The sequence below is a fragment of the Eulemur rufifrons genome, chromosome 3 (genome assembly GCF_041146395.1).
Source record: "Eulemur rufifrons isolate Redbay chromosome 3, OSU_ERuf_1, whole genome shotgun sequence".
Taxonomy (NCBI): Eukaryota; Metazoa; Chordata; class Mammalia; order Primates; family Lemuridae; genus Eulemur; species Eulemur rufifrons.
This window is the reverse complement of record NC_090985.1, coordinates 64250306-64277143: the sequence shown is the minus strand read 5'-3', so window position 1 is coordinate 64277143 and position 26838 is coordinate 64250306. Positions and strand designations below refer to the sequence as shown.

General features: G+C 37.6%; 1 protein-coding gene across 1 annotated transcript in view; it reads left to right on the top strand.

The window, feature by feature from the left end:
• Positions 1 to 1203: 1203 nt before the first annotated feature.
• INTS8 (integrator complex subunit 8) overlaps positions 1204 to 26838 on the top strand; it is a 51813-nt gene continuing 26178 nt past the window's right edge. The window contains exons 1-13 of the mRNA XM_069466208.1: positions 1204 to 1478; positions 2786 to 2960; positions 5268 to 5408; positions 5812 to 5883; positions 6944 to 6995; positions 8291 to 8473; positions 12054 to 12161; positions 15385 to 15540; positions 17949 to 18049; positions 18477 to 18618; positions 24577 to 24647; positions 25032 to 25207; positions 26396 to 26529. Coding sequence (XP_069322309.1) covers positions 1349 to 1478; positions 2786 to 2960; positions 5268 to 5408; positions 5812 to 5883; positions 6944 to 6995; positions 8291 to 8473; positions 12054 to 12161; positions 15385 to 15540; positions 17949 to 18049; positions 18477 to 18618; positions 24577 to 24647; positions 25032 to 25207; positions 26396 to 26529 — 1641 coding nt within the window. The 5' untranslated portion in view covers positions 1204 to 1348. The remainder of the gene's footprint in view (positions 1479 to 2785; positions 2961 to 5267; positions 5409 to 5811; positions 5884 to 6943; positions 6996 to 8290; positions 8474 to 12053; positions 12162 to 15384; positions 15541 to 17948; positions 18050 to 18476; positions 18619 to 24576; positions 24648 to 25031; positions 25208 to 26395; positions 26530 to 26838) is intronic.

The window sequence follows — 26838 nt, the reverse complement described above, 5'->3', positions numbered from 1 at the left end:
CCTCAAGAAAGCAAAACTGTGGATAAGCGGGGCCTACTCGATAGGAAATAATTTGCAAACAGAAAAGCATTATATATTAGCTAACATTTATTGATGTTACTAGGTGTCAGTTCTTGTTTAAAAAGCTTATCTGTATTATCTCACTTACCTTTATCTCTGCCTCTTTTAATTCTTTTATCAACCCTAAAATTAGGCACCATTATTATCCCTGCTTTACAAATGTGGAAACTAAGGTTCAGAAAGGTTAAATAGCCTATCCAGGCCGGGCGCGGTGGCTCACGCCTGTAATCCTAGCACTCTGGGAGGCCGAGGTGGGCGGATCGTTTGAGCTCAGGAGTTCGAGACCAGCCTGAGCAAGAGCGAGACCCCATCTCTACTAAAAATAGAAAGAAATTATATGGACAGCTAAAAATATATATAGAAAAAATTAGCCGGGCATGGTGGTGCATGCCTGTAGTCCCAGCTACTCGGGAGGCTGAGACAGGAGGATCGCTTGAGCTCAGGAGTTTGAGGTTGCTGTGAGCTAGGCTGACGCCACGGCACTCACTCTAGCCTGGGCAACAGAGTGAGACTCTGTCTCAAAAAAAAAAAAAAAAAAAAAAAAAAGAAAAATAGCCTATCCAGAGTGTTAGAATGATGGACTCTCGAGCTTGCACTCTTAATCTGTTCACGATCTATGAATGTACTTTTTTCAATTTTAATTGTTTGTTAGTAAAAAAGACAAGAACATTACAGAATAGAGATAAATGTAAAATGGGGTCAACAGCACCTCTAGCGGGGATATCAAGAGGATTAATTAGGCAGAAAGGCTGGATCTCACCGTATGCTGTCACCCATCCAGGAAGGGGGCGGGACGCTGGTGCCCACGACAATGGGGAGCATCTGTGGAGAGGACCTACTCTCCTGACTTTGCCTGGGTCACAACTAGAACCTGTCGCATTCGCTGTCTTTTACGAAAATACTGATGCCTACTGTGACCCTAGATGAGGTGGTTTCATTTCTCGCTGAAGAATTACCAGGAACAGGAAAAGCCCACCCTAGACCCAGCATCACGCGGACCCGTCTCCCATGGCAACCGGGAGGAGGTGTGGTCTGAGGATTGGCCACGCCCCTTTCTCTCCAACTCTACCAACGATTGGCCCGAAGGCGCGGCGGTGGTGCAGGGAGGCGGATTAAGGAGCCCTGGTCGGGCTGGCCCGCGCCGCCATTTTGGACTGTGTGAGTTTCCGGGACGTTCCGAGTGCGGCTGTGTTCTGGCCGGTTCTGCAGATCACAGGCCCGGGGCCCGCGTCCGAGGGTCAGGTTGGAGCCAGGAAGCGTCCCTGGGGGTAGCGGCGGCGGGGGCAGGATGAGCGCGGAGGCGGCGGACCGGGAGGCGGCCACCTCCAGCCGGCCGTGCACCCCGCCGCAGACCTGCTGGTTTGAGTTCCTGCTGGAGGAGTCGCTGTTGGAGAAACATCTGCGCAAGCCCTGCCCCGGTAAGCACGGCGCCTGCAGCTGGGGAACGGGACGCGGCCACCGGCACTGTCTGCACGGCCTCCCTCCACCCCCCGTCTTCTCGGCCACCGAAGCTGCAGCCTGGGAGGCGCGGACCAGAGCCGAGCTCGGCCCTTCGCGGTGCCTTCAACATCCCCGTAGGAGGACACCGCCGTGGTGTGTCAGAGAAAAGCTCAAAACAAAGGCCCTGCAGCCCCCGGAGGGCGTGCTTGGCGCTGTCAGACTGCCCCCGTTGGTCACTTTCACTGCTTGGGGTTTTAGCGCCTGCGAGGCGGGCAGGGGGTTGGTTGGGTCCGGGAGGCTGCCGGAACCCTCTCTTTACGGAATCCCAGCCTGGAAAGTCAAGGAGATGGGGAGAAATCAGCTGTTCTGGTGCTGATCCTGACGCTAGTTATTATCTTAGGTTCTTACTTCAATATTTTGTTCCTCAATGAGGGAATTTTGCTGACTCTTGGTTGTATATTCCAAAGTTGGGCAGTAAATTAAAATACGATCTTTGAGGGCGGGAACTGCTGCACAATTGCAAGATGGTTATTGTATAGTGATGATAATGATTAAGATTCCAGTTACATGGGTGTTGTGGGGGAGAGGAGAACTGAAGGCGTTTCTGGAAAAAGGTACTGGAATGAAAGGGTTAGTTACTTGGATAGCATTTTGCTAAACTCAAATCCACATATGTGTTTGTTCAGTCTAATAGACTGGCCTTAACTGATGAAGAATGCTGTGTGACAGATTAGTGTATTTCATTTGGGTAGTTTTACCACCTGTATTATATGTCCTTTTAATTCATTCCTTTTTGACAGACATTTGTTGAGTGCTTTCAGGGTGCCAGGCACTGTGCTTAATTCGTCACATCTGTTATCTCATTTAGTCAGTCTTCCTAATAATCCCGTGAGGTAGATGGTAATTACCCTCCATTTTGCATTAGAGGAAACAGGTGCCAGGTAACTTGATGGAGATCACCCTGGTTAAGCGTCAGAACAGTAGGTCTCACACCTGGATCTCTTTCCTCTAATTGGCATTGGTTCCGTGCTGAACGGGGAATCTTTATTACGTTTTTCCCTATGAAGTGCTTTCTTGTACATTAATCTTTTATTCCTCTCTTCTTACCACTTTTGCTGATCTTCTACTTTAACCTCCAAGCACACTTCTCATAAATCATATTACTTAGTCATTATAACTACACAGCTGTTGGGATTCCTTTTGTGGCCAAAAAAGAATAGTGAATCCTTTTGCATCTTCATAATTAAAACTTAAATTTAAGAATTTGTTTTCTTTTTAATCGTAGATCCTGCACCAGTTCAACTTATAGTTCAGTTTTTAGAACAGGCTTCCAAACCTTCAGTTAATGAACAAAACCAAGTTCAACCTCCACCTGACAACAAGAGAAATCGTATTTTAAAACTTCTTGCTCTTAAAGTTGCTGCACATTTGAAGTGGGACTTAGACATATTAGAGAAAAGGTATACAAGATTTAAGTGAAATTTTTTTTGAAGTGTTTATATATCTTGGTTTGTTTCTATATATGCTTTTAAAATAATGGCTCTTAAAATTATTTTTCTCTATATTCTTGGTAAAATATGTGAATATTTTTCAAAAGGTACAAGAAAGTATTTGAATGTTAGATGAATTTAAATCACCCTTTAAAGTATAAACTTGATGTTATCAGTAATGATAACATCATTATCATTTTTGGTGTGACTAGAGAAAATGTACACCTAAACTATTTAAAATTTTTCAATTGACTTTTACATATCTGAAGAAAATGAATAAAATTAATGAGTGTTGTATATATTATGAATGACTTGCTGTTGAATAATTCATTTAATTTTACTGATCATAGGTCACTATCTCACACACTATTAAAATAGCTGGTTGGAATCAGTGCTTATTTGTTTAAAAATAAATACTTTCAAGTCTGTGGTTAGAAAATGATTTCTTTTCATTCCCTTCATCTCACAGGTAAAGAAACATTAGTACCTTATAGGAAGTTGGGAAAAATTCAGAAAATAGGAAATAAAGGGGGAGAGGAGAGATGTGTGGTTTTTTTTTTCCGTTGTTTGTTTGTTTTTCCCAGATGTTACTGCTGAGACAAGTAGGTTTTAACACTTTTGTGTAATTTTTGTTCTTTTTCTCTCTATGGTTTTAAACAAGGTTGTAGTCATGCCCTATATGCTGTTTTGATTTCTGTTTTTTTCACATAACAGAATAGCATGAGCATTTCCCATTTTTATTTTTTGGAGATGATTCCATTGTATGAATAATTCATTAACAATTCCTACATCGACAGTCATTTAGTTTATTTCTGGCTTTCCACTATTTTAAATCACAAGGCCTTAAATATCTTTGCCCATAAACTTTAAGTTTATAGCCTTAGGATAGATTCTTAAATTGCTGGGTCATGTAGTATAAACATTTTTAAGACACAGTATTGCCAGATTGCATTCCAGAAGAGTTTATACTCTCACCAGTAGTATGTAAAACTGCCTCTTCCCACCACATTCTCCAGTATTAAATATTTGAATTAGAAAAAATGTATTCTTTAATCTGAACCGGAACCTATACATAAATAGACTGAAGAGACATGTCAGCAGATAGCAGTGTGTACAAAGAACTATGGAAAATGTGAGGCAGTTGGAAAATTGAACACTGATTGGATATTTGATGATTATAAGCAACTTTAAATTTTTAGAAGTGAAATTAATACTGTGATTATGTTAAAAGCTAATTTTTTGAGCTATATTCTGAAATATTTATGGAAGAAATGAGTGGATAAGGGCGGGCGTGGTGGCTCACGCCTGTAATCCTAGCACTCTGGGAGGCTGAGGCGGGAGGATTGCTTGAGGTCAGGAGTTCGAGACCAGCCTGAGCAAGAGCGAGACCCCATCTCTACTAAAAATAGAAAGAAATGATTTGGACAGCTAAAAAGATATATATAGAAAAAAAAAAATTAGCCAGGTATGGTGGCGCATGCCTGTAGTCCCAGCTACTCGGGAGGCTGAGGCAGAAGGATTGCTTGAGCCCAGGAGTTTGAGGTTGCTGTGAGCTAGGCTGACACCACGGCACTCTAGCCCGGGCAAAAGAGTGGGACTCTGTCTCAAAAAAAAAAAAAAATGAGTGGGTAAGAGTAGAGGTGAAACAGGATTGGCCATCAGTTGATAATTGCTGAAGCTGGATGATGGTTACATGGGGACTCATGATATTATGTCTACTTTTGTATATGTTCACAATTTTTTTCAAAAAATAAATTTTTGTCATAATAAAAACTTCTAAAAATCTTTTCAAATTTGATAGCTAAACCTGAAGATTTGGTTTTTTTTTTTTTGAGACAGAGTCTCACTTTGTTGCCCGGGCTAGAGTGAGTGCCGTGGCGTCAGTCTAGCTCACAGCAACCTCAAACTCCTGGGCTTAAGCGATCCTACTGCCTCAGCCTCCCGAGTAGCTGGGACTACAGGCATGTGCCACCATGCCCGGCTAATTTTTTTTTTTTTGTATATATATATTTTAGTTATCCATATAATTTCTTTCTATTTTTAGTAGAGACGGGGTCTCGCTGTTGCTCAGGCTGGTCTCGAACTCCTGACCTCGAGCGATCCACCCGCCTCGGCCTCCCAGAGTGCTAGGATTACAGGCGTGAGCCACCGCGCCCGGCCAAGATTTGGTCTTTTAACGATGTAGTTATTTTCAGTGAAGATAGGGAATGGTGTATGTATTTTGTTTGTGCTTCTTATGCAGTTAACATGCAAACATGTACCTTTTGTTTCTTCAAGTTTGTCTGTTCCAGTATTGAATATGCTACTAAATGAACTGCTCTGTATCAGTAAAGTTCCCTCTGGGACAAAGCATGTAGATATGGATCTGGCCACTCTACCTCCAACCACTGCCATGGCTATACTTCTCTACAATAGATGGTAAATGTTTTTATAAAACCAGAATGTGTTGGGCAGCCTCTGTTTTATTGCACTCTAGCTTTTTAGGGGTATGCTATTTTATTTTTTTGAAGCCTCATCACCTGGGTGTTAGAGGTGTGCTTTTAAAGGACCCCTTTTGATTGGATGTTTGATGATAATAAGATCCCCAGAGATCTCTGAGAGGACCTTGGGAACTGTGAGTCCGATGGTGGAGAAAATTTGTGGTTGCATAGATGAAAAGTCTTCTAGTAAAAATGTGGATGATTTAAAAAGTATTCATTATATGCCAATTAAAGCTTCAGATAATTTATTGTATAAATCTTCTAAGAGTAGTACTTGAAAAAAATAATTGAAGTGACATTTAAAATGTATTAAATTTTCTTTTTTCCTGTCGTGTTTTCAGGGCAATTAGGACAATTGTTCAAAGTAGTTTTCCTGTCAAACAGGCAAAACCTGGACCGCCTCAGTTAAGTGTGTAAGTTGGCAGATATGACCCTTGCTTGGCGTTTTTTTCATGAGAGTTTTAAAACATTTTGCAAGTTTTTAATGACCCCTACTACAGAGGAAGTAGAGCAGAAATAGGAGGGCAGAAGGCCTGCGTGAAGGTTGGTTTGGAAGAGTTAGAGGGATTGGAGCATCAGCTAGTGCTCTAGATACAGAGCTCTGAAAAAGAAGGGGAGTACTTTGGGAATTGTGCCATTCATGTAAAAATATTAAGTTTTTTAAAAATGTGATTAAGTTGTCTTGAAGAGGATATATTTGCTTTGTGTGTAGGAAAGTCATTTTAATATGTGTAAATATTAGCATATAAAAGCTCATTGTAAAAGTTTGATAGTATCTGGAGTTTAAACCTAATTCGTAAATTCCAGGTAGCAGCTTTTACCCAAATTTGGAGCTAGAGCATAGTTTTTAACTCCTTAGAAGTGAGCTTTTGTTTTCAGTAAGTTTTACTCTTAAATTGAGGGGCTTTTTAATATACAAAGCAAATGAGAAAATACTGGTATGAGCATCATAAATGTTGGAGTTTTTGTTTTTTTAAGCATGAAAAGAAATAGCATTAAAAATACTTTTATTTAAATTGAACCGGCCGGGCGCGGTGGCTCACGCCTGTAATCCTAGCACTCTGGGAGGCCGAGGTGGGCGGATCGTTGGAGCTCAGGAGTTCGAGACCAGCCTGAGCAAGAGCGAGACCCCATCTCTACTAAAAATAGAAAGAAATTATATGGACAGCTAAAAATATATATAGAAAAAATTAGCCGGGCATGGTGGTGCATGCCTGTAGTCCCAGCTACTTGGGAGGCCGAGGTGGGAGGATTGCTTGAGCCCAGGAGTTTGAGGTTGCTGTGAGCTAGGCTGACGCCACGGCACTCACTCTAGCCTGGGCAACAGAGTGAGACTCTGTCTCAAAAAAAATAAAAATAAAAAAAAATAAAAAAATAAATTGAACCTCACTTTCAAGAATGATGCTCTGATGTTTTGCATTTTTCAGTCAGAGTAATTTTTGATACTCTTGTTTTAATCCATTTCTCTTGTAGTATGAATCAAATGCAACAGGAAAAAGAGCTAACAGAAAACATTTTGAAAGTGGTAAGTATTGGTATTAGTTACACTGACATTTCTGGAACACATTTAGAGCATGTAGAGATACATCTTCTAATCTTAGGTAAATGAGAATTTTCAAGGTCTAGGTACAATGACATTATAAATACTGTTATATTTTACTGTTAGAATGTAGGTAATATTTAATACAAATTTTCAACTTTATTGGAATTTTCAACTTGACCACCAATTCTATTATCAATTTCATGATACTTTAGCAGATATAAGTAATTGATCTTACAAGTGATGTCTTTATATTGTTTTGTATTTTCCAAAAATTCTACAGTAAGCATGTATTATACTTAAAATTTTTATAGTCAGAAAATTCTAGTAGTTATTTTTTAATGATCTACTTAATATAAAAGTAGGAATGTGGGAGTTTCTGTAATTTAAATATGATCTCTCTCTGTTTCTGTGTTCTGTATGTGCTGGAAAAAAATTTAAAAAAAATAAAAATCTCTGGCCGGGCGCGGTGGCTCACGCCTGTAATCCTAGCACTCTGGGAGGCTGAGGCGGGTGGATCGCTCAAGGTCCGGAGTTCGAGACCAGCCTGAGCGAGACCCCGTCTCTACTAAAAATAGAAAGACATTATATGGACAACTAAAAATCTATATAGAAAAAATTAGCCGGGCATAGTGGCGCCTGCCTGTAGTCCCAGCTACTCGGGAGGCTGAGGCAGTAGGATCGCTTAAGCCGAGGAGTCTGAGGTTGCTGTGAGCTAAGCTGACGCCACGGCACTCACTCTAGCCTGGGCAACAAAGTGAGACTCTGTCTCAACAAAAAAAAAAAAAATAAAAAAAATAAAAATCTCTATTTAACACCTACAATGTTCCAGATACCATGTGAGGTGTAGGAACTGGAGGAGGAGAGGGAAGATAAACAATCTGTATTGCTATAAAGCAAATATGCTATAGTATTTTGAATGTGGAAGCAAAAAGCCTGCATCATTTTATTTTTGTTATCTGGTACCTAGTAAAATGGCTGGCGCATTGAAGCATACAAACATTTCTTGAATAAATCAAGTGAAACAGTGCAAATCTTTAAAGCATTTCTCTTCCTTAACTTTTCTATAGAAAAAAGATAACAATTTTTCTTGGTTTTCTAATTTCACAGTAGGAACTTTTTTTCATTTAAGATAAGCTTATTTCACAAATTTAATTGTACTCTTGCTGTGTTAACAAAAATTTTAATAGCTTAGTACACTAAATGACTATCCTGTAAATATTTTTTGGTCACTATAATCAATTGCTATTTTTGTATTTTAATCTGTTGAATTTTTGTAGCTAAAAGAACAAGCTGCTGATTCTATTTTGGTACTAGAGGCAGCCCTAAAATTAAACAAGGATCTTTATGTCCATACAATGAGAACTCTAGATTTACTGGCCATGGAACCAGGCATGGTAAATGGAGAAACTGAGAGTTCTACTGCTGGATTGAAAATCAAAACTGAGGAAATGCAGTGCCAGGTATTTATTTCACTATTTAACCAATATATGGCAATATTTTTGAAAATCTTAGATCATCCTAGTATTTTTAATTAGCATTTATTTTTGCCTTTGTCTCATTGACTTTGACTTCAGATGTTATTGAAACTTGTTTGTATTGTATTTGTACACTTTTTATAAGACTTCACTTGAAATTTTTCTAAAAAAATGGAAGGGAAATATGTAATTTATTTATTGTCTCTTAAATAATTTGCTACTTATATTTAGGAGACAGAGTTTAAATACTGAGGATGCAGTGCACATACAACTAATTCGCAGTTCATTTGTGTTGTTCGAAATCTAATCAGACCAAAGCAAAACAAAAAGTAATATTGTGCTAGACTTTGAAAAAATCTAGGCCCCTAGAAAAAATGTCTAGCTTTTTTTCAAGGTTCTTAAGTTTGTCTGCTTTCTCTAACTCTGGGTCCTGGTTCCTTTGACAGCTTTCGGTTGATGCATATTGTCAGATATGTGTTTGTCTTTTTCCCTGCTAGATTGTAAACTCTTTGAGGTCTCCTTTTTTTAATAAATATTCTGCATCTTTGTTTCTAGCACAGAGCCTTGAGTATAATAGAAATTTTTAAAATAATCAATGATTGCCTAAAGAGGGCCACTAGGATAGTACCTTCTGAACTATATTCTTTAGTTGAATGAGTTGGCCTGGCATCTGTCGTCACTGTTTCACCTTCTGGAAAGGGGCAGAAATAGTTATAACAGTATTGGGAAGGTGCCTTTCCAGATTAGCTGGTTCCAGAGCTGAATGTAATCATTTTTTCAAGATCTGATAAGATGGAGTGTACGGTAGGAGTAATGAGATGTTGATACCTGGTAACCTTTTTAAATCATTGATGTGACTTGCATATACTATAGTATCTCATAATCTTTCACAGTCTGTTTAAAAGTTATTTGTAACACTTATGATTTTTATAATAATGGTGGATGATATAACCTGAAAACAAAACTATAAAACACCTATATGTGCTAGGTAAACTGTAGCAGGTATTTTTTTAATTACATAGATGAGTGACAATCCCTGGTTTTTGAATGGCAAATTAATGTAATACTCATTTCCTGGTGTGATAATATTTAAAGTATTATGTATTCTTTACATTACTAAAATTACCTGTGACTCAAAAGAAAAATCTTTAAATTTTTTCCCAATAAAACCAAGTATTATTGTCCTTTAGGGCAGGCAGCTTCATTATCAGATTTTTTTTTTTTATCTGTTGACCCCTCTCTTAACTGTAACATTTAAATTCATTTTAATGGCTAGTCAATTATGATAGTAATACTTGAAAATATCTTTTTGTTGCTTTGTACTCTTATCTTTGCCTGGAAAGGGGAATTACATATAGCTATAATATGTCTGCATATATATGTGCATATGTATTTATTTATTTAGTTTTTACTCATTTAGCACTCTTTTATTCCAGATGGGAGGAGCTCTCTGAATGAAAATTAACCCAACATTTAGTGTGGGCTAAATAGTGCAAAGCAATGTTGTAGAGGCTGAGAAGAATTAACTGAATTAGTTGAACAGAACAGAACTGTATCTGATAAGACATATGAGTAAAGAGTGGTTCTATGATGAGTACCAGACACTGTTAACAGCTTAGGAATTTGGAAGAGGAATAAGTATCTGTTGGGTAAGGTTGGTTTGATATAAATGGAGATTCGGAGTGTAGAATGAAGCTCACTTCTAGGATCTGATGTCAATGGGGAATTGAGAAGACCAGTATAATTAAAAGAAGACAGTAGAGAGATTTGGAGAGAGAAGTTAAGCCAGGTTCTGAGATCCTTACAGATCAAGCCAAGGAATTTGAACTTTCTTCTGTTTGGGGGAATAATTGAAGACTTTTAAGTCAGATTTAGAAGACTGATCTGTCACTCATATGTAGAATAAACTTGAGACGGTATATTAGGAGCCCAGGGATCTGGATCCAAGCCTGGGTTCTGCCACTGCTTGGTTATATGCATTTTATGTCACTTTCTGGGCCTTAGTATTCTTAATCATAAAATGATCTTTGAGTTCTGCTTCAGTGATTCTAGCCATCAATCTAAGAAAGTTCTTGGAAAAATATACAAATTCTATGATTCGAAAAAGACAACTGGGGCTGGGTGTGGTAGCTCATGCGTGTAATAGGAACACTTTGGGAGGCTGAGGTGGGAGGCGCACTTGAGGCCAGGAGTTTGAAACCAGCCTGGGCAATAGCAAGACCCTGTCCCTACAAAAAGTTTTTTAAAAATTAGCTGGATGTGGTGGCACATGCCTGTAGTTCCAGCTACTAAGAAGGCTGAGGTGAGAGGATCACTTGAGCTCAGGAATTTGAGGTTATGGTGAGCTTTGATTGTGCCACTGCAGTCTAGCTTGGGTGGCAGAGAAAGAACCTATCTTTTTTTTTTTTTTTTTTTTTTGAGACAGAGTCTCACTCTGTTGCCCAGGCTAGAGTGAGTGCCGTGGCGTCAGCCTAGCTCACAGCAACCTCAAACTCCTGAGCTCAAGGGATCCTCCTGTCTCAGCCTCCCGAGTAGCTGGGACTACAGGCATGCGCCACCATGCCCGGCTAATTTTTTCTATATATATTTTTAGCTGTCCATATAATTTCTTTCTATTTTTAGTAGAGATGGGGTCTCGCTCTTGCTCAGGCTGGTCTCGAACTCCTGAGCTCCAACGATCCGCCCACCTCGGCCTCCCAGAGTGCTAGGATTACAGGCGTGAGCCACCGCGCCCGGCCAAGAACCTATCTTATACAACAAACAAAAGACAACTGGAAATGTCTTATCGTTTTATAGCTGTTAATTTAAATTTTTAAATTTACCCTAGCCAGTCTGTTATGCTAGACATTTGTATATCCCCCCTTTTGGGGGGTGGCTCCTCAGCATCTGTCTGTTCCCCTTTTCTATATTAGAAGAATTCTCTACCTTTTGAGACTTGTGGAAGGCAGCAAATAAATTGAAATATCCAAATACTATGTTTCTTCAGCCTCATCCTGCTTGAGGGCAGGCATGTTACATAGGTTTAGCAGATAACTCATGTTAGACTGTGAATCAGGAGCAAGTCAAAGAATTGGGAGTGATAGAGAATCCATTGTGATGGACAGCAGCAACAGTGACAGTAAAATCTAATTTTTAGGGGCAGCACTTGCAGGAGTGTAACTGCTGCTTTCAGTGTCTGGTGCTGATGGCTGTAGGTGACATAAGCCGTGGAATCTAATGTTGAGAATGGCAGCAGTGGTATTTTCACTAGACCAGTTTTGTCTTTCATCCTGGCTGTGTGCCTCCTTTAACCCCTTTTGTTTCCCAGCCTGATTCTTTGGTCTTCCCAATAATTCCGTAGGCTGCCTGAAATCTCATCAGTAAATCAGTTTTCTGTTTACATCAATCAGAGTTGGTTTATGTTGCTTGTGACTAAGAACATTGATTGTATTATAGCACTGGTCGTTGGAATATGTTTTTTTCTATGTCTTTTTTTCTATTTTCCTGAGAAAAAGATAATTTTGAATTGTCCGCTCTTAAACATGTGAAAAATTATTGAGTAAATTGGTATTGTTCGCCGTTTTAGGTGTGTTATGATTTGGGTGCAGCATACTTCCAGCAAGGCTCCACAAATTCAGCTGTGTATGAAAATGCCAGAGAAAAATTTTTTAGAACCAAAGAACTAATTGCAGAGGTAAATACAGTCATAATGGGCACATAATTCAGGTCCCTAAAACCGGAACCTTTTTTGGCTTTGATTTTTCTGATGATAAAAAACAATGTGTTCATTGTAGTTAATTTGAGAAGTGCGAAAAAGTACTAAAAACTGGTTTTAAAAAATGTATATTACTGCCTGAAACTAACTTGTTTTGCTATATTAGCATATTTTCTTCCAGTTTTTTTGTTTTTATACAGTTAAGCTCATATTATAAATACTATTTTGTATCTGAAGTGTTTGATTAGACATTTTAAATATATTATGTGAATGTACTCTGATTTACTTCATTTTCCTTACATTTGGGCATTTAGGTTGTTTATTATAAAGTTGCAATATTTAAATCTGTAATCTTAAATTGTTGTTTAGATATTAGATGCTTTCAAGTTAAATTCCTACAAGTAAAATTACCATGTCAATGGTTATTACTTTTTAAAGGCTATAATTTATAAAACCAAATTATTTTCCAGGTACATTTCTCTCAGGGTACTGCAATCAGCAGTGGTTTTTTTTTTTTGGAGACAGAGTCTTGCTCTTTTTGCCCGGGCTAGAGTGAGTGCCGTGGGTCAGCCTAGCTCACAGCAACCTCAAACTCCTGGGCTTAAGCGATCCTATTGCCTCAGCCTCCAAGTAGCTGGGACGACAGGCATGCACCACCATGCCCGGCTAATTTTTTCTATATATATTTTTAGTTGTCCAGATAATTTCTTTCTATTTTTTAGTAGAAACCGGGTCTCGCTCTTGCTCAGGCTGGTCTCGAACTCCTGACCTGGAGCCATCCTCCCGTCTCGGCCTCCCAGAGTGCTAGGATTACAGGCATGAGCCACCACGCCTGGCCCAATCAGCAGTGTTGTTTTTTTTTTTTTTTTTGAGACAGAGTCTCACCCTGTTGCCCAGGCTAGAGTGAGTGCCGTGGCGTCAGCCTAGCTCACAGCAACCTCAAACTCCTGAGCTCAAGCGATCCTCCTGTCTCAGCCTCCCGAGTAGCTGGGACTACAGGCATGCGCCACCATGCCCGGCTAATTTTTTTTTCTATATATTTTTTTAGCTGTCCATATAATTTCTTTCTATTTTTAGTAGAGGTGGGGTCTCGCTCTTGCTCAGGCTGGTCTCGAACTCCTGAGCTCAAACGATCCGCCCACCTCGGCCTCCCAGAGTGCTAGGATTACAGGCGTGAGCCACCGCGCCCGGCCTAGCAGTGTTTTAAAAAAATAATTTTTTTTATAATTTGATGGTTGAAATATAGTATGTTTTATAAATTTACCCTTCCTTAATTACTAATAAGAGTAAACTTTTGCTGTTTCTTTCTTCTTTTCTTTCTTTCTTTTTTTTTTGAGACAGAGTGAGCTCTCTCTATAGCCCTGGGTGTAGAGTGTAGTGATGTCATCATAGCTCACTGCAACCTCAAATTCCTGGGCTCAAGCAATCCCCCTGCCTCTGCCTCTCACGTAGCTGGTACTACAGACACACGGCACCTGGCTAATTTTTCCTTTTTTTTTTTTTTTTTAAGTAGCGACGAGATATCGCTCTTGCGTAGGCTGGTCTGGAACTCCTGACCTCAAGCCATCCTCCCACCTGGGACTCCCAGAGTGCGAGGATTAAGCGTGAGCCACCATGCCCAGCCCTCATTATATTTATCATTTGCATTTTTCTTTTTATGATTCTGATGACTGAATTTTAAAGTATATGACTAGGTTTCTGTATGCTTGGTGCCTGGAAGAAAATCCCACTTCAATCTCACCTTTCCTCAGTAGAGAAATTGATTAAATGCCCTAGAGATTTAATGTAGATCTATTCTAGACCCATTAAGAATCCGCATTTCACTTTGCCTGGTCGTCAGATTTCTAATTTTATGGCATTTCAGGTATAGTAATTTAAAACCTTCAGTATTTTTTCAAATGTGTCTTTTAAAAAAGTCTTCTGTTTTGGTACAAGCATTTCTGTTCTTTCCAACTGAGTGACTATTATGAGTTTTCTTTGCTCTCTCCTTTAAATCTTGCCTGGCATATGTATTTTAAAATGTTTAAGCTCATTGTATAGCCATGTCACTCTTGGTTAATGTCTTGTCATACCTATTTAGAGTGATCATTATGTCCACCTTTTCTGTGTTGGCCAGAAAACTCTAAACCAGGGGTCAGCAGACTTTTTTTGTAAAAGGGCCAAGATAATAAGTATTTTAGTCTTTGTGGGCAGCATTCAATCTCTGTTGCTTTTTTTTTTTTTTTTTTTTGGTCCCTTTACAGCCCTTTAAATTGTTGTTGGGTTTTTTTGTTTTTTTTTTTCTTGAGACAGAGTCTTGCTCTGTTGCCTGAGCTAGAAGAGTGCCGTGGTGTCAGCCTAGCTCACAGCAACCTCAAACTCCTGGGCTCAAGCGATCCTCTTGCCTCAGCCTCCCGAGTAGCTGGGACTACGGGCATGTGCCACCATGCCTGGCTAATTTTTTCTACATATATATTTTTAGCTGTCCATATAAATTCTTTCTATTTTTAGTAGAGACGGGGTCTCGCTCTTGTTCAGGCTGGTCTCGAACTCCTGAGCTCACGCAATCCTCTGGCCGTGGCCTCCCAGAATGCTAGGATTACAGCTGTGAGCCACTGCACCCGGCCCCCCTTTAAATTGTTTGTTTATTTTTTACTTTTTTGAGACAGAGTCTCACTTCCTTGCCCAGGCTAGAGTGCCGTGGCATCAGCCTAGCTCAAAGCAACCTCAAACTCCTGGGCTCAAGCAATCCTCCTGCCTCAGCCTCCGGAGTAGCTGTGACTACAGGCATGCGCCACCATGCCCTGCTCATTTTTCCTATATATTTTTAGTTGTCCAAATAATTTCTTTCTATTTTTTTTTTAGTAGAGACGGGGGTCTCGCTCTTGCTCAGGCTGGTTTCGAACTCCTGAGCTCAAACGATCCGCCTGCCATGGCCTCCCAGAGTGCTAGGATTACAGGCGTGAGCCACCTTGCCCGGCCTTAAATTGTTTATAACACTAAATTGTTCTTAGTTTAAGGGATGAACAAAAACAGACCACAGGTTGTGTGCAGTAGTTTGCTGATCTTTGTTCTAAACCTTTAACCTTTTCATTTTTTATGGCTTCTCTAATGTTGAATTTTTCATTAGCATTTTCTTGTGCTATTAAAATGCACTAAGGGGGTGCTAGACTATTTATATTATTACATTAATGAATAATGGTGTATACCTCTTACTTTACAGATAGGTTCATTATCTCTTCATTGTACCATAGATGAGAAGCGGTTAGCTGGCTATTGTCAAGCATGTGATGTTCTTGTACCTTCTTCTGATAGTACATCTCAACAGTTGACTCCATATAGTCAAGTCCATATTTGTTTGAGATCTGGCAACTATCAGGTAAGATGTATGATGAGGATGCAGTAGTACAGTTGAAAAATTTTGGAAGTTGGATGAAACTGAGTTTAAATCCTGGCATCACCAATTTACCAGTTGTGTGATTTGGGGCAAGTCACTTAAACTGTCAGACTGACCTATATAATAGTAGTAATAATTATCCCATTTCATAAAATTTTTACAAGAATGAAGTAAGAAGTTATTAATAAATTCTAAGAGAAAGCACTGTACAGATATTAGTTCATTATTGATATTCTTCTTTCTTGAAGGTATAGAGTTTGCCCATTTTAAATAAATTCTGTAAGAAACTCTGTAAGCAGGACTTTCAACTTTTCAAATGATAGGTAGACAGCTTTTAGTTTTATAGACCCTGAAGTCTTATATCTATTTTGGAAGTCTGGCCTGTGCTCAGCTTTATTAGTCTCTACATACAGTAACACTGATGGGGAAAGGGAGCACGGTGAGCAAGGCAGTTTTGGTAGGTTTGGTTGGTCACTTACAGACAGAGCCCACCTTGCCATTCAGCATGTCGTCATCTGAGTTTTACTCATGCAAAGGGCTTAATTAATTAATCTGTTGAGGTTTTTATTGCCCCCTTTGGGTGCTTATCTTTAGGTTTGTAATGAAATCACGAGGAATTACACTTTGACGTTTTTGAAATCTTTATTCGAAAGTCATAGTTCTAGAGAGTGAATTAATATTTAACTCAAATTATTTAACTCAGTAATGATTATTATTTAACTCAAAACAGGAGTCATAAAATGACAAAGCTGTAACTTTTAGTCTTGTCTCCAGTTGGGTTTTATACCAGCTCTATAGTTCACTCCTCTCATCTGGAGTTTCTTTTTTTCATGGAAAAATAGATGAAGAGAGGGGTATGATAGCACTTCTTCCCCCATCCTTGGCCCTTTTTAAAAGTACTGCTTGCCCTAGGGAAGAAAATTAAACGCTCTTGAAGATGAAATACAAATGCAGGTGAATTTATTGAAGACGAGAGATCTTTCTGTTACATCTCCCTAGAAGAGGCTTATGGAGGGAGGGCAAGTATCAGTTATGGTAAGATATAGAAAACAGATTCAAGAAGCTCATTGGAGGCCGGGCGCGGTGGCTCACGCCTGTAATCCCAGCACTCTGGGAGGCCGAGGTGGGCGGATCGTTTGAGCTCAGGAGTTCGAGACCAGCCTGAGCAAGAGCGAGACCTCATCTCTACTAAAAATAGAAAGAAATTATCTGGCCAACTAAAAATATATATAGAAAAAATTAGCCGGGCATGGTGGCACATGCCTGTAGTCCCAGCTACTCGGGAGGCTGAGGCAGTAGGATTGCTTGAGCCCAGGAGTTTGAGGTTGCTGTGAGCTAGGCTGACGCCACGGCACTCACTCTAGCCCGGGCAACAGAGCGAGACTCTGTCTCAAAAAAAAAAAAAAAAAAAATAGTTTAAAATTAAAAAAAAAAAAAGAAGCTCACTGGAGTGATAAGACCTGTGCAAACCAGAACTGAGGACTATTATCCAGAGACAGGCACGTGTTATTGTGAATATGATAAAATTGCCAAAATATGTGAATCAGAAAATAATGTAATGGATAGCCAAGAAGGAGAAAATAGCAATTTTGTTGCAACTTTGAAATCCATCACTTTAGTTATATATGCAGAAGTATCTTAGGAATTGAATTTATCATATTTGAATAGGATTCTCTTTATATTATCAAGGAACAGCTGTTACCAGATGTGTCTTCTCACATATGGGAAGTGGCTGTCTTGCTTCTCTGGAGCCCTAGTTGCTCGTGTTTTGCTATGGAGGTGAAACAGTGGTTACGCCATAGTTTTGAAACCACTTTAGCCAGTACTTTTGTGGTAGCAGCTGATCAGCTTTAACTGTTTCCGGAAATCCTCTCCCCGCCCCCCCACACTATCACTCTTTCTTTCTCTCCTCCTCTTCCGTTGCTTAAGAGCTGAGAAAAAGTCTATATGTAATAATGTGAGTATTTTCTGTAATTCACTAAATAACATTTTAAACCATTTAAATTTGTTAGAATCATTTCTTAGCATATTTTTTTTGCAGCTGAATTATCTAAATCATTTTAGGATTTTTAAGGTTTGTTTTATGAACCCATGTTTAAAGTGAATGAGAAGATATTTAAAGTTTTTTTGAAATTGCATAGCTGACTTGCCTCTTATGGATTTATTCCTCTTTCACTTCTCATTTTTGCTTCATGATCTTCAATTTTAAAAAAGGTGGAGGGCTATTTTTACCTTAATCTAATTTTAGAATTTTAAAAAAGAGAAAGTTTTCCTAGCTCGATATGTTATCATTTTCTTCAACTTGTATTTTCCACTATAGAAAGACTTTTAAAGTAAAGAAACTTGGCTATGATTTTTGAAATGGATGCAACTTTCTGTATGTGTTCTAGGAGGTAATACAGATTTTCATTGAAGACAACTTAACTTTCAGTTTACCTGTCCAGTTCCGGCAATCAGTACTAAGAGAACTCTTTCAGAAAGCTCAACAGGGGTAAGTAAGTTGAAAAGTTGCTTTTTGATTTTTAAATGAAAGAGCAAGTGCGTTTTGGCTTATCAAGAGCATACCTCCAAATTTCCTATGAATCTGACATTACTTTCACTTTTGTTAATGTAGAGGAAGTTAACACAGCCCGAGGAGCCACTCTAATGTTCCTTTACCTAGTCCTGTTTTAAAGCGCTTGGGGGCAAAATTATACATAGAATTCATTCTGTTGCCTAATCTGTAACTGAATTGTCCCTTAATAAATTCAAAACCTGTTCTTTTTTTTTTTTTTTTTTAAACCCTAACTCAGTATATGATAGCCTAAAATCTTACCTCTCAAGAATAAATAACTCATTCTTGTGAATATAGTTTTGTAATATACACCTTTCTTTTATAGTAAAAAGAACATTAGTGCATCTACTTTTGTATTCTACAGAAATGAAGCTTTGGATGAAATCTGTTTTAAAGTCTGTGCCTGTAACACAGTCCGTGATATAATGGAAGGTAGAACGATTAGTGTTCATTTTAACCAGCTGTTTCTTAGACCTAATAAAGAGAAAATAGACTTTCTTCTTGAGGTAAGACCTTTTTTTTGCCCTTTTGATTTATAATTTTACTTTAAGCTTCGCAGTGACTGCTCGGTTGCCAAATCCAGTGCCTCTTTTCTGTCTTTGTCTGCCTTGTCATCTACTCTAGCTCTTTTTCTAGTTCTCCTCAATGTTTCTTCTACACTCTTCATTGGATTTTCCTCAGTCCATCATTGAGTTCTTTTTTGTTCTCCCTTTAATGTTTTTGTTTACGGAACTTTTTTCCTTGGCTCCCTCATCTTGTCATTTTTTTAATTTTCATCTGCAGCCTCACATGTTCAACTACCTGTTTACTAAAAACTCCCAGATCATACCTCTCGTCTCTCATGTGAGCTGCAGAATCTTTGTTTCTCCTGGATCTCTCTACCTCTTTCTTAACAGTCTTAATGTAATAGACATTGAGAGAACTATATAAAGCACAAATTATACCACTTAGTTCCAAAAATATATTACCAGCACTCTAGAAGCCCTTCCCATGTTTTTATCAACCCCCTCTGCCTCCCCATGAGGCAGCCACTTTCCTGTCTGTGATAATCATTTCCTTGCCTTCTTTTTAATAGTTGTAATACCTTTGTATGTATCCTTCAAGATTATTTTTTTAATTTGCCTATTTTGAATTTCATATAAATGGAGTCATATAATATGTATTCTTTGTCTTCTTTTCACTAAACATTATTTGTAAGAGTTATTCAAATTGTGTATATGTAAAAGTTTTTTTCATTGCTATAGGGTGTTAGAGTATTATGGACCATACCAGAATTTTATTTATTCATTCTTATGATGGTAGACATTTGTGTTGTTTATAGTTTTTGGCTATATACATATATGATGATGGACATTTTTATTTATATTATTTTTGCTGCTTGGAACATGTACCAGTTTATCAATGTTAATATACCTAGGAAAAGTGTATCTGCAACATTACCTTTAATATCAAAGTGGTTTGTACCCCCAGCGTGCCTAAATATTGTCACTAGTCAGTGTCCTTGCTAACACTTGATATTGTCAGATTTGTCTGTGTGGTGGTTGTATAATGGTATCTCACTGAGGTTTTAATTTCCATTTCCATTATTACTAAGGGATTTAGCTTTTCATTAATTTTTTTCCTTATATGAATTTCATCTTTTGAGGTACCTATTCCAAGTGTATTTTTTTATGCCGCATTTTTCTGTTAGATTGTCTTCTGTTTTGTCTTTTTTAGGGGTAGGGATTCTTTTTTTGGGGGTGGAGGACAAAGTCTCACTCTATGGCCCAGGCTTGGAGGGCAGCGGTGCAATCATAGCGTACTGCAGCCTTGAACTCCTGGGCTCAAGTGATCCTTCTACCTCAGTCTCCTGAGTAGATGGGATTATTACATCATGCCCAGCTAATTTAAAATTTTTTTTGTAGAGACGGGTCTCACTGTTTTGCCCAGGCTGGTCTCGAACTCTTGGCCTCAAGTGAGCCTCCCACCTCAGCCTCCCAAAATGCTGGGATTACAGGTGTGAGCCACCGTGCCCAACCAGGAATTCTTTTTTTTTTTTTTTTTTTTTTTAAATTTCAGCTTATTATGGGGGTACAAAAGTTCAAGTTATATATATTGCCCATGTCCCTCCCATCCCCCCGAGTCAGAACTTCATGGAATTCCTTATCTATTCTGTGCTTTACCAGTTTTAAATATTACAGGTGTCTTTGCTGAGTTTGAATTCTCTTTTAATTTTCTTTATATTATTTCAAAAGCTCTTAATTTTAATATCAAATTTATCAGTCTTTATGATATTGATTTCTGTGTCTTGTTTAAGAAAGCTTTTCTTACCATAAGGTGATGAAGATATTCTTCTATTATGTCTTTTAAAAGTTTTGTAGCATATCCTTCCTTCACATTTAGGTCTTTAATCCAACTACAGTTGATGTTTGTATATCTACATAAAAAGTAGGGAGTCTGATATCATTGTTTTCTTCAAATGACTATCCATTTGTTCCAGCATCATTTACTGAAAAATTCATCTTGATGTTTGTGTATCATGTAAAGCAGGGAGTCTGATATCATGTTTTTTCCATATGACTGTCCATTTGTTCCAGCACCATTTACTGAAAAGTTCACCTTTTTAACCCACCAATCTCTAGGGCCACCTTTCTTGTATGCCAAGTGTCCATATGTGTATGAGCCTGTTTCTGAGCTATTTGTACACTTTTCTATAACATTTGTCCATACCTCACTGTGTCTATGTCTTGATGTTATCAAGAGCAAGTCTTCCTACCTTGTTTTTCAAGGTTGTGTTGGTTATTCTTGACCTGTGCATTTTTATGTGTAAACATTAGACTCAGATTGTCAAGTTCCACAAATAAACCTGTTGGATTTTTGTTTGGAATTACATTAAATTTAAAAGCCAGTTTGGAAAGAATTTATATCTTTATAGTGTTGTTTGTTCTAATCCATGACCTGGTATGGCTCTCTGTTTATTTAGGCATACTTTAATGTCCTTCAGAGCTTATAATTTTTCCATGAAAGTCTTAAATGTCTTTTTTTAAGTTTTTTTAAAATATGGACTTGAAAATAGTTATGCATTGATAAAGAGGTATATAATTGAACTTTCTAAAGATTTTGTATCCAAAAAGTTTGCTAAGCTCTTAAAAATTCTATTAGTAAATTCTTTTGTTTTTCTAAATATGAAGTCTTCATCTGTGAAGGTGTGTTTTGGTTTTTTATTTCTCTTTACTTGTCTTAATGTGCTGGCTATGACCTCCAATACAGTGTTCAGTGGAAGCATTAATTGTGAACCTCCTGATCTCATTCCCAGTCTCAGAAGGAAAGCCTGCACAGTTTCACCATTTAGAGTGATGTTTATTGTAGATTTTTCTTGTAGCTATTCTTTATCTGATTAAGGAAGTTCCTTTCTAGCTTTAGTTCACTAAGGATTCTGTTTTTTTAAATCACGGATGATTTTTAGGTTTTATTAAACATTTTTTCTATGTCTTTTGAAATGATCACATAATTTTTGTCTCCTAATCTATTAATACCGTAAAGTGTATTAATTGATTTTTAAGTGTTAAACTACCTTTGCGTGTCTGAAATAAACCCAATGAGGTCATGATCTTTTTTAAATATAGTACTATTTTTTTTTTCCTTTTTTTTTTTTTTTGTTTTTTTTTTTTTTTTTTTTTTTGTTTTTGAGACAGAGTCTCACTCTGTTGCCCAGGCTAGAGTGAGTGCTATGGCGTCAGCCTAGCTCACAGCAACCTCAAACTCCTGAGCTTAAGCGATCCTCCTGACTCAGCCTCCCGAGTAGCTGGGACTACAGGCATGCACCACCATGCCCGGCTAATTTTTTCTATATATATTTTTAGCTGTCCATATAATTTCTTTCTATTCTTAGTAGAGATGGGGTCTCGCTCTTGCTCAGGCTGGTCTCGAACTCCTGAGCTCAAACGATCCGCCCACCTCGGCCTCCCAGATGCTAGGATTACAGGCGTGAGCTACCACGCCCGGCCTAGTACTAATATTTTAAGATTTTTTTTTATGCTCACGTATGAGATTGATACATATATTTTTTTTCTTTCTTGTCCTGTCTTTGATTTTGGCATCAAGGTTGTGCTTGCCTCATAAATAAGTGGAGGCATGTATCTTTTATATCGCCTGAAAAAGTTTGTGTAAAAATGGAAGTCATTGTATTTTTCAGTGTTGGGTAGAATTTATCAATGAAGCCTGTTCCTGGAGACTTTTTTTGTGGCAAGATTTTTCAAATTGATTCAATTTCATTAGTGATTATAGAGCTATTCTGTTTTTCTCTTTTTTCTAGAGTTACTTGCAAGAAGTAATTTTTATTAGTATCTTTTTTATGTTAAAACATTTATAGATGCTAGTTCATGTTTTTAATTAACATTTTTTAATTGAGGTGAAATTCACATGACATCTGTTATGTTTTCTTATCATAAGTTAACACATTCCCTGCATTGTTCCTTGACCCATGTACAGTGTACCTCTGTATGTGAATAAATAATCTGTTATGAAAAGAGACTCCAATGTTACTTACCATAAGAAATCTTACATATGGCAGCAAACTTAACAAATTTATATATACAGTGGAGCAAAATTATTAGACTATGAGTACCTTGTATGTACTCCAAGATGCTCAGATGTGATTTATATTAATAAGGTAACTTATTAATCAAAAAATGGCATTTGAACACAATACTTTTTAAATACTGTTACCTTTTTTATAATAGCTTCGAAATATAATTCACATACCATACAATTCACCTATTTAAGAATGTACAAATGGGCCGGGCGCGGTGGCTCACGCCTGTAATCCTAGCACTCTGGGAGGCCGAGGTGGGCGGATCGTTTGAGCTCAGGAGTTCGAGACCAGCCTGAGCAAGAGCGAGACCCCATCTCTACTAAAAAATAGAAAGAAATTATATGGACAGCTAAAATATATATATAGAAAAAATTAGCCGGGCATGGTGGTGCATGCCTGTAGTCCCAACTACTCGGGAGGCTGAGACAGGAGGATCCCTTGAGCCCAGGAGTTTGAGGTTGCTGTGAGCTAGGCTGACGCCACGGCACTCACTCTAACCTGGGCAACAAAGTGAGACTCTGTCTCAAAAAAAAAAAAAAAAAGAATGTACAAATGAATGGTTTTTAGTGTATTCTGAAAGTTGTGTGACCATCACCTCATTTCTTGACCCCAAAAAGAAACCTTTTATTTATTAGCAGTCACCTCTCATTTTCCCTCAATCCCCCCAATCCCAGGCAACTACTGATGTACTTTGTATAGATTTGTCTATTGTGGATATTTCATATAAATGCAATCATACAATGGATGGTCTTTTGTAACTGGCTTCTTTCACTTAGCATAATGTTTTCAGGGTTCATATTGTAGCATATATCAGTACTTCATTCCTTTTTATGGCTAAATATTTCATTGAGTGGATACACCACATTTTGTGTGTCCATTCATTCAGTGGACTGCAGGTTTTTTCTACTTTTTGGCTATTATAAATAATACTGTTGTGAACATTCTGTGTTTTTTGGTGTTAACATAGAGAATATTTGACAATTTCTTGAGGTTAGGGACTTTCACACTAATTATATTTTATATTGGCTTCTTGTAAATAATATGTGAGGAGGAATCCTAATCTAATGAATAAATTCAGAATAATACTGTGAAACTATCTGTAGATAACTCATATTCCTAAACTAGTTTCTGTTATTCTTTGTTTTCATTGTTTACTTTTTAAATCTTGGTTACCTTCTTAACCATTGGTTCTATATTCATTAGCATTCTTTTCAACTCTTTTCTGACAGGAGCTACTGATTCATAGTTTAGTCATATAATTTGGCAATATACTTGATAAATTCTGTGAAACTCTATAGTGTGCTAAATAGATTATTATTATTTTTTTATGCAGTCTTGCTCTGTCACCTGTGCTAAAGTGCAGTGGCTTTGTCGTAGATCACTGCAACCTCAAACTCCCAGGCTCAAGTGATCCTCCTGCCTCAGCCTCCCAAGTAGCTGGGACTACAGGGCACACCACCACACCCAGCTAATTTTTCTATTTTTTGTAGAGATGCTAGCTTGCTTCCTAGAGTGCTAGGATTACAGACGTGAGCTACCATGCCCGGCCCAGATTATTCTTTACTACATATAAATGCCTGCAGTCATTAAAATGGTCATATTTCATATCCTCTGCAATGGATTCTTATTCCCTGCTCTCATCTGTTAAATTACTTAATCAAATCTGTGATTTGTGTATGGTTGAAATAGGAAAATTCAGTTGTTTTTAAATCTAAACTTTTCAAACTATAATCTATATATATATTTTCCAAAATATTAAGGGGGTACAAATGTTTTTGTTACATGGATAGCTTTTATAATGCTTAAGTTAGGGCTACTAGTGTGCCTGTCACCTGAATAGTGCTCATTTTTAAAGTACCCATATTCAAATGAAAATTACTCAAATTCCTAGGTATGTTCAAGATCAATAAATCTAGAAAAAGCTTCAGATTCTTTGAAGGGAAACATGGCTGCTTTTTTAAAGTAAGTACCTTCCTTTTCTTCTTTTTTAACTTTGAACTTAGTCCTTTGAGAAAACTATCATTACTTATCTCTTTGTATTTGTTTTTCATATCTTACAACCAGGCAGTAACTGGTATTTTAGAGCAAATTAAGGTTAAGTTTAAATTTGTGTAGTCATATGAGACTCTAGGATTGTATAATTACTTTTTGTATATTGTGGCATTGGCATCACAATTTTAAACAAGGACCAAAGGGAAATTTTAAAATCTATTTCAAAATATTGTTATACAATTTATGAAATGGTGGCTTTATGAATGGTTTATTAATAAAAATTAGTTGATATTGTTGTTTTTCCCAAACTAAATTATACACTTTTTTGTTTTATAATATTTCTTACTGATCTAGGAATGTGTGTCTGGGGTTGGAAGATCTGCAGTATGTTTTCATGATTTCTTCACATGAGCTTTTCATTACATTGTTGAAAGATGAAGAACGAAAGCTACTTGTTGATCAGATGAGGAAGAGATCCCCTAGAGTAAATCTGTGCATTAAACCTGTAACTTCATTTTATGATATCCCAGGTTAGCTCTCTAGTCTGCCAGCTAAAATGTTGGCACATTTTGCCCCTCTTTTCAAATTAACATTGAAATATATTTGAGGATTCCCTCTTATTTGTTTTAGTTTATACTGTGTTGGTAATGAATGGAAATTTACCTTTCTTCTATAGTCAGATTTTTGTATAAACAGATAGGTGCTGGAACAGCTGAGCCCATTCATTGTTAATGAAAATTTAGGCTTAAATACATATAAGATTTTAGCTGGGGAAATAGACCAAGGTAACACTGCTGCTAATGTGTTCTCGGAGGTAAAAAACAAAAAGGGGGAGGTGACTGGTATGGGATGCTGGGACCAAAAAGAGACAGATTTTCATGCATTTCAGCCTATAACTCAGTGTTACTGTCTGCTGGCTAAACATTCAGCTTTGGCAGCATTGCCATTTTTGCCTTATTTTTTTGTGGTTTTTCTTCCATTTTTGCCCTATTTACAGATATAGGTGGAAAATACAGTGCTGTTCATTAATAAGAAACATAAGCGTCAAAACTTAATGTAGATGAGACATAAAATTCATTTGATTTAACAAGAAGCAGAATTTTAGCTGCTTTGATCCTCACTAGATTTAAATTGGTTGAATGTCCAGTTGTGAAGGAAAAGAATAACATTCACACAAAATGCTGGAAATGCATTAGTGTAGACTGTATCTGATAGCTGACCTGTAATTAGGGATTTTAATGACCATTTTTTGGTTCTCTAGGTAGGGAATGCCTCCTCCTTTCCTCTCCTATTACAAACCACACATTCTTAATGTTTATTACTCAAAATTAACATTTTATACATGGTTTTATTAACACATTATGTTCAAAAGTAGGAATCTATGTATATAAATTCTTTCCATATGCCTCACATAGTTCTTTCCATGAACTAATTATTGATTTTTACCTTTGTTTATATTTTCACTGTATTTTTAAACTGCATTCATTTATTAAATACAGATATAATACAAATATGTTGGGTTTTCTACACAAGGATTAAAGTTAATATGTAATCTATGTAATGTTGAATGGATCAGTTCTTAAGATGATAGCTGCTTTTAATTTATAGATGTACAAACATACACAGTTTCTCTAAATTGTCATTCTCATATTTATAGGTTTATGTATATCTTTGAATTAAATCACTATTGAAATAGAAATCTCTTTTTTCTTTCTTAGCCTCAGCAAGTGTCAACATTGGTCAGTTGGAGCATCAACTTATATTGTCAGTAGATCCCTGGAGGATTCGTCAGATTTTAATTGAATTACATGGTATGACTTCTGAGCGTCAGTTCTGGACAGTGTCTAATAAGGTAAGAAACCCTGTGTCAAGAATAAGTAAGAAAATTACCCTTGTTTTCTATTTTTCTGAGATGGGGTCTCAGTATATTGCTCATGCTGGGCTTAAACTCCTGGGCTCAAGTGATCCTCCTGCCTCAGCCTTCAGAATAGCTGGGACTGCTGGCATGTGCCACCATGCCTGGCTTACCCTTGTTTTCTCATGTCATTTAATAGAAGAGCTATTCCTTGACCTTTTTGATACTAAGGACCCCTTAACAATTTTAGGACCTTCACATGACCATAATTGCACTTTTAACATCAATTGACAGAGAGAAGAGAAT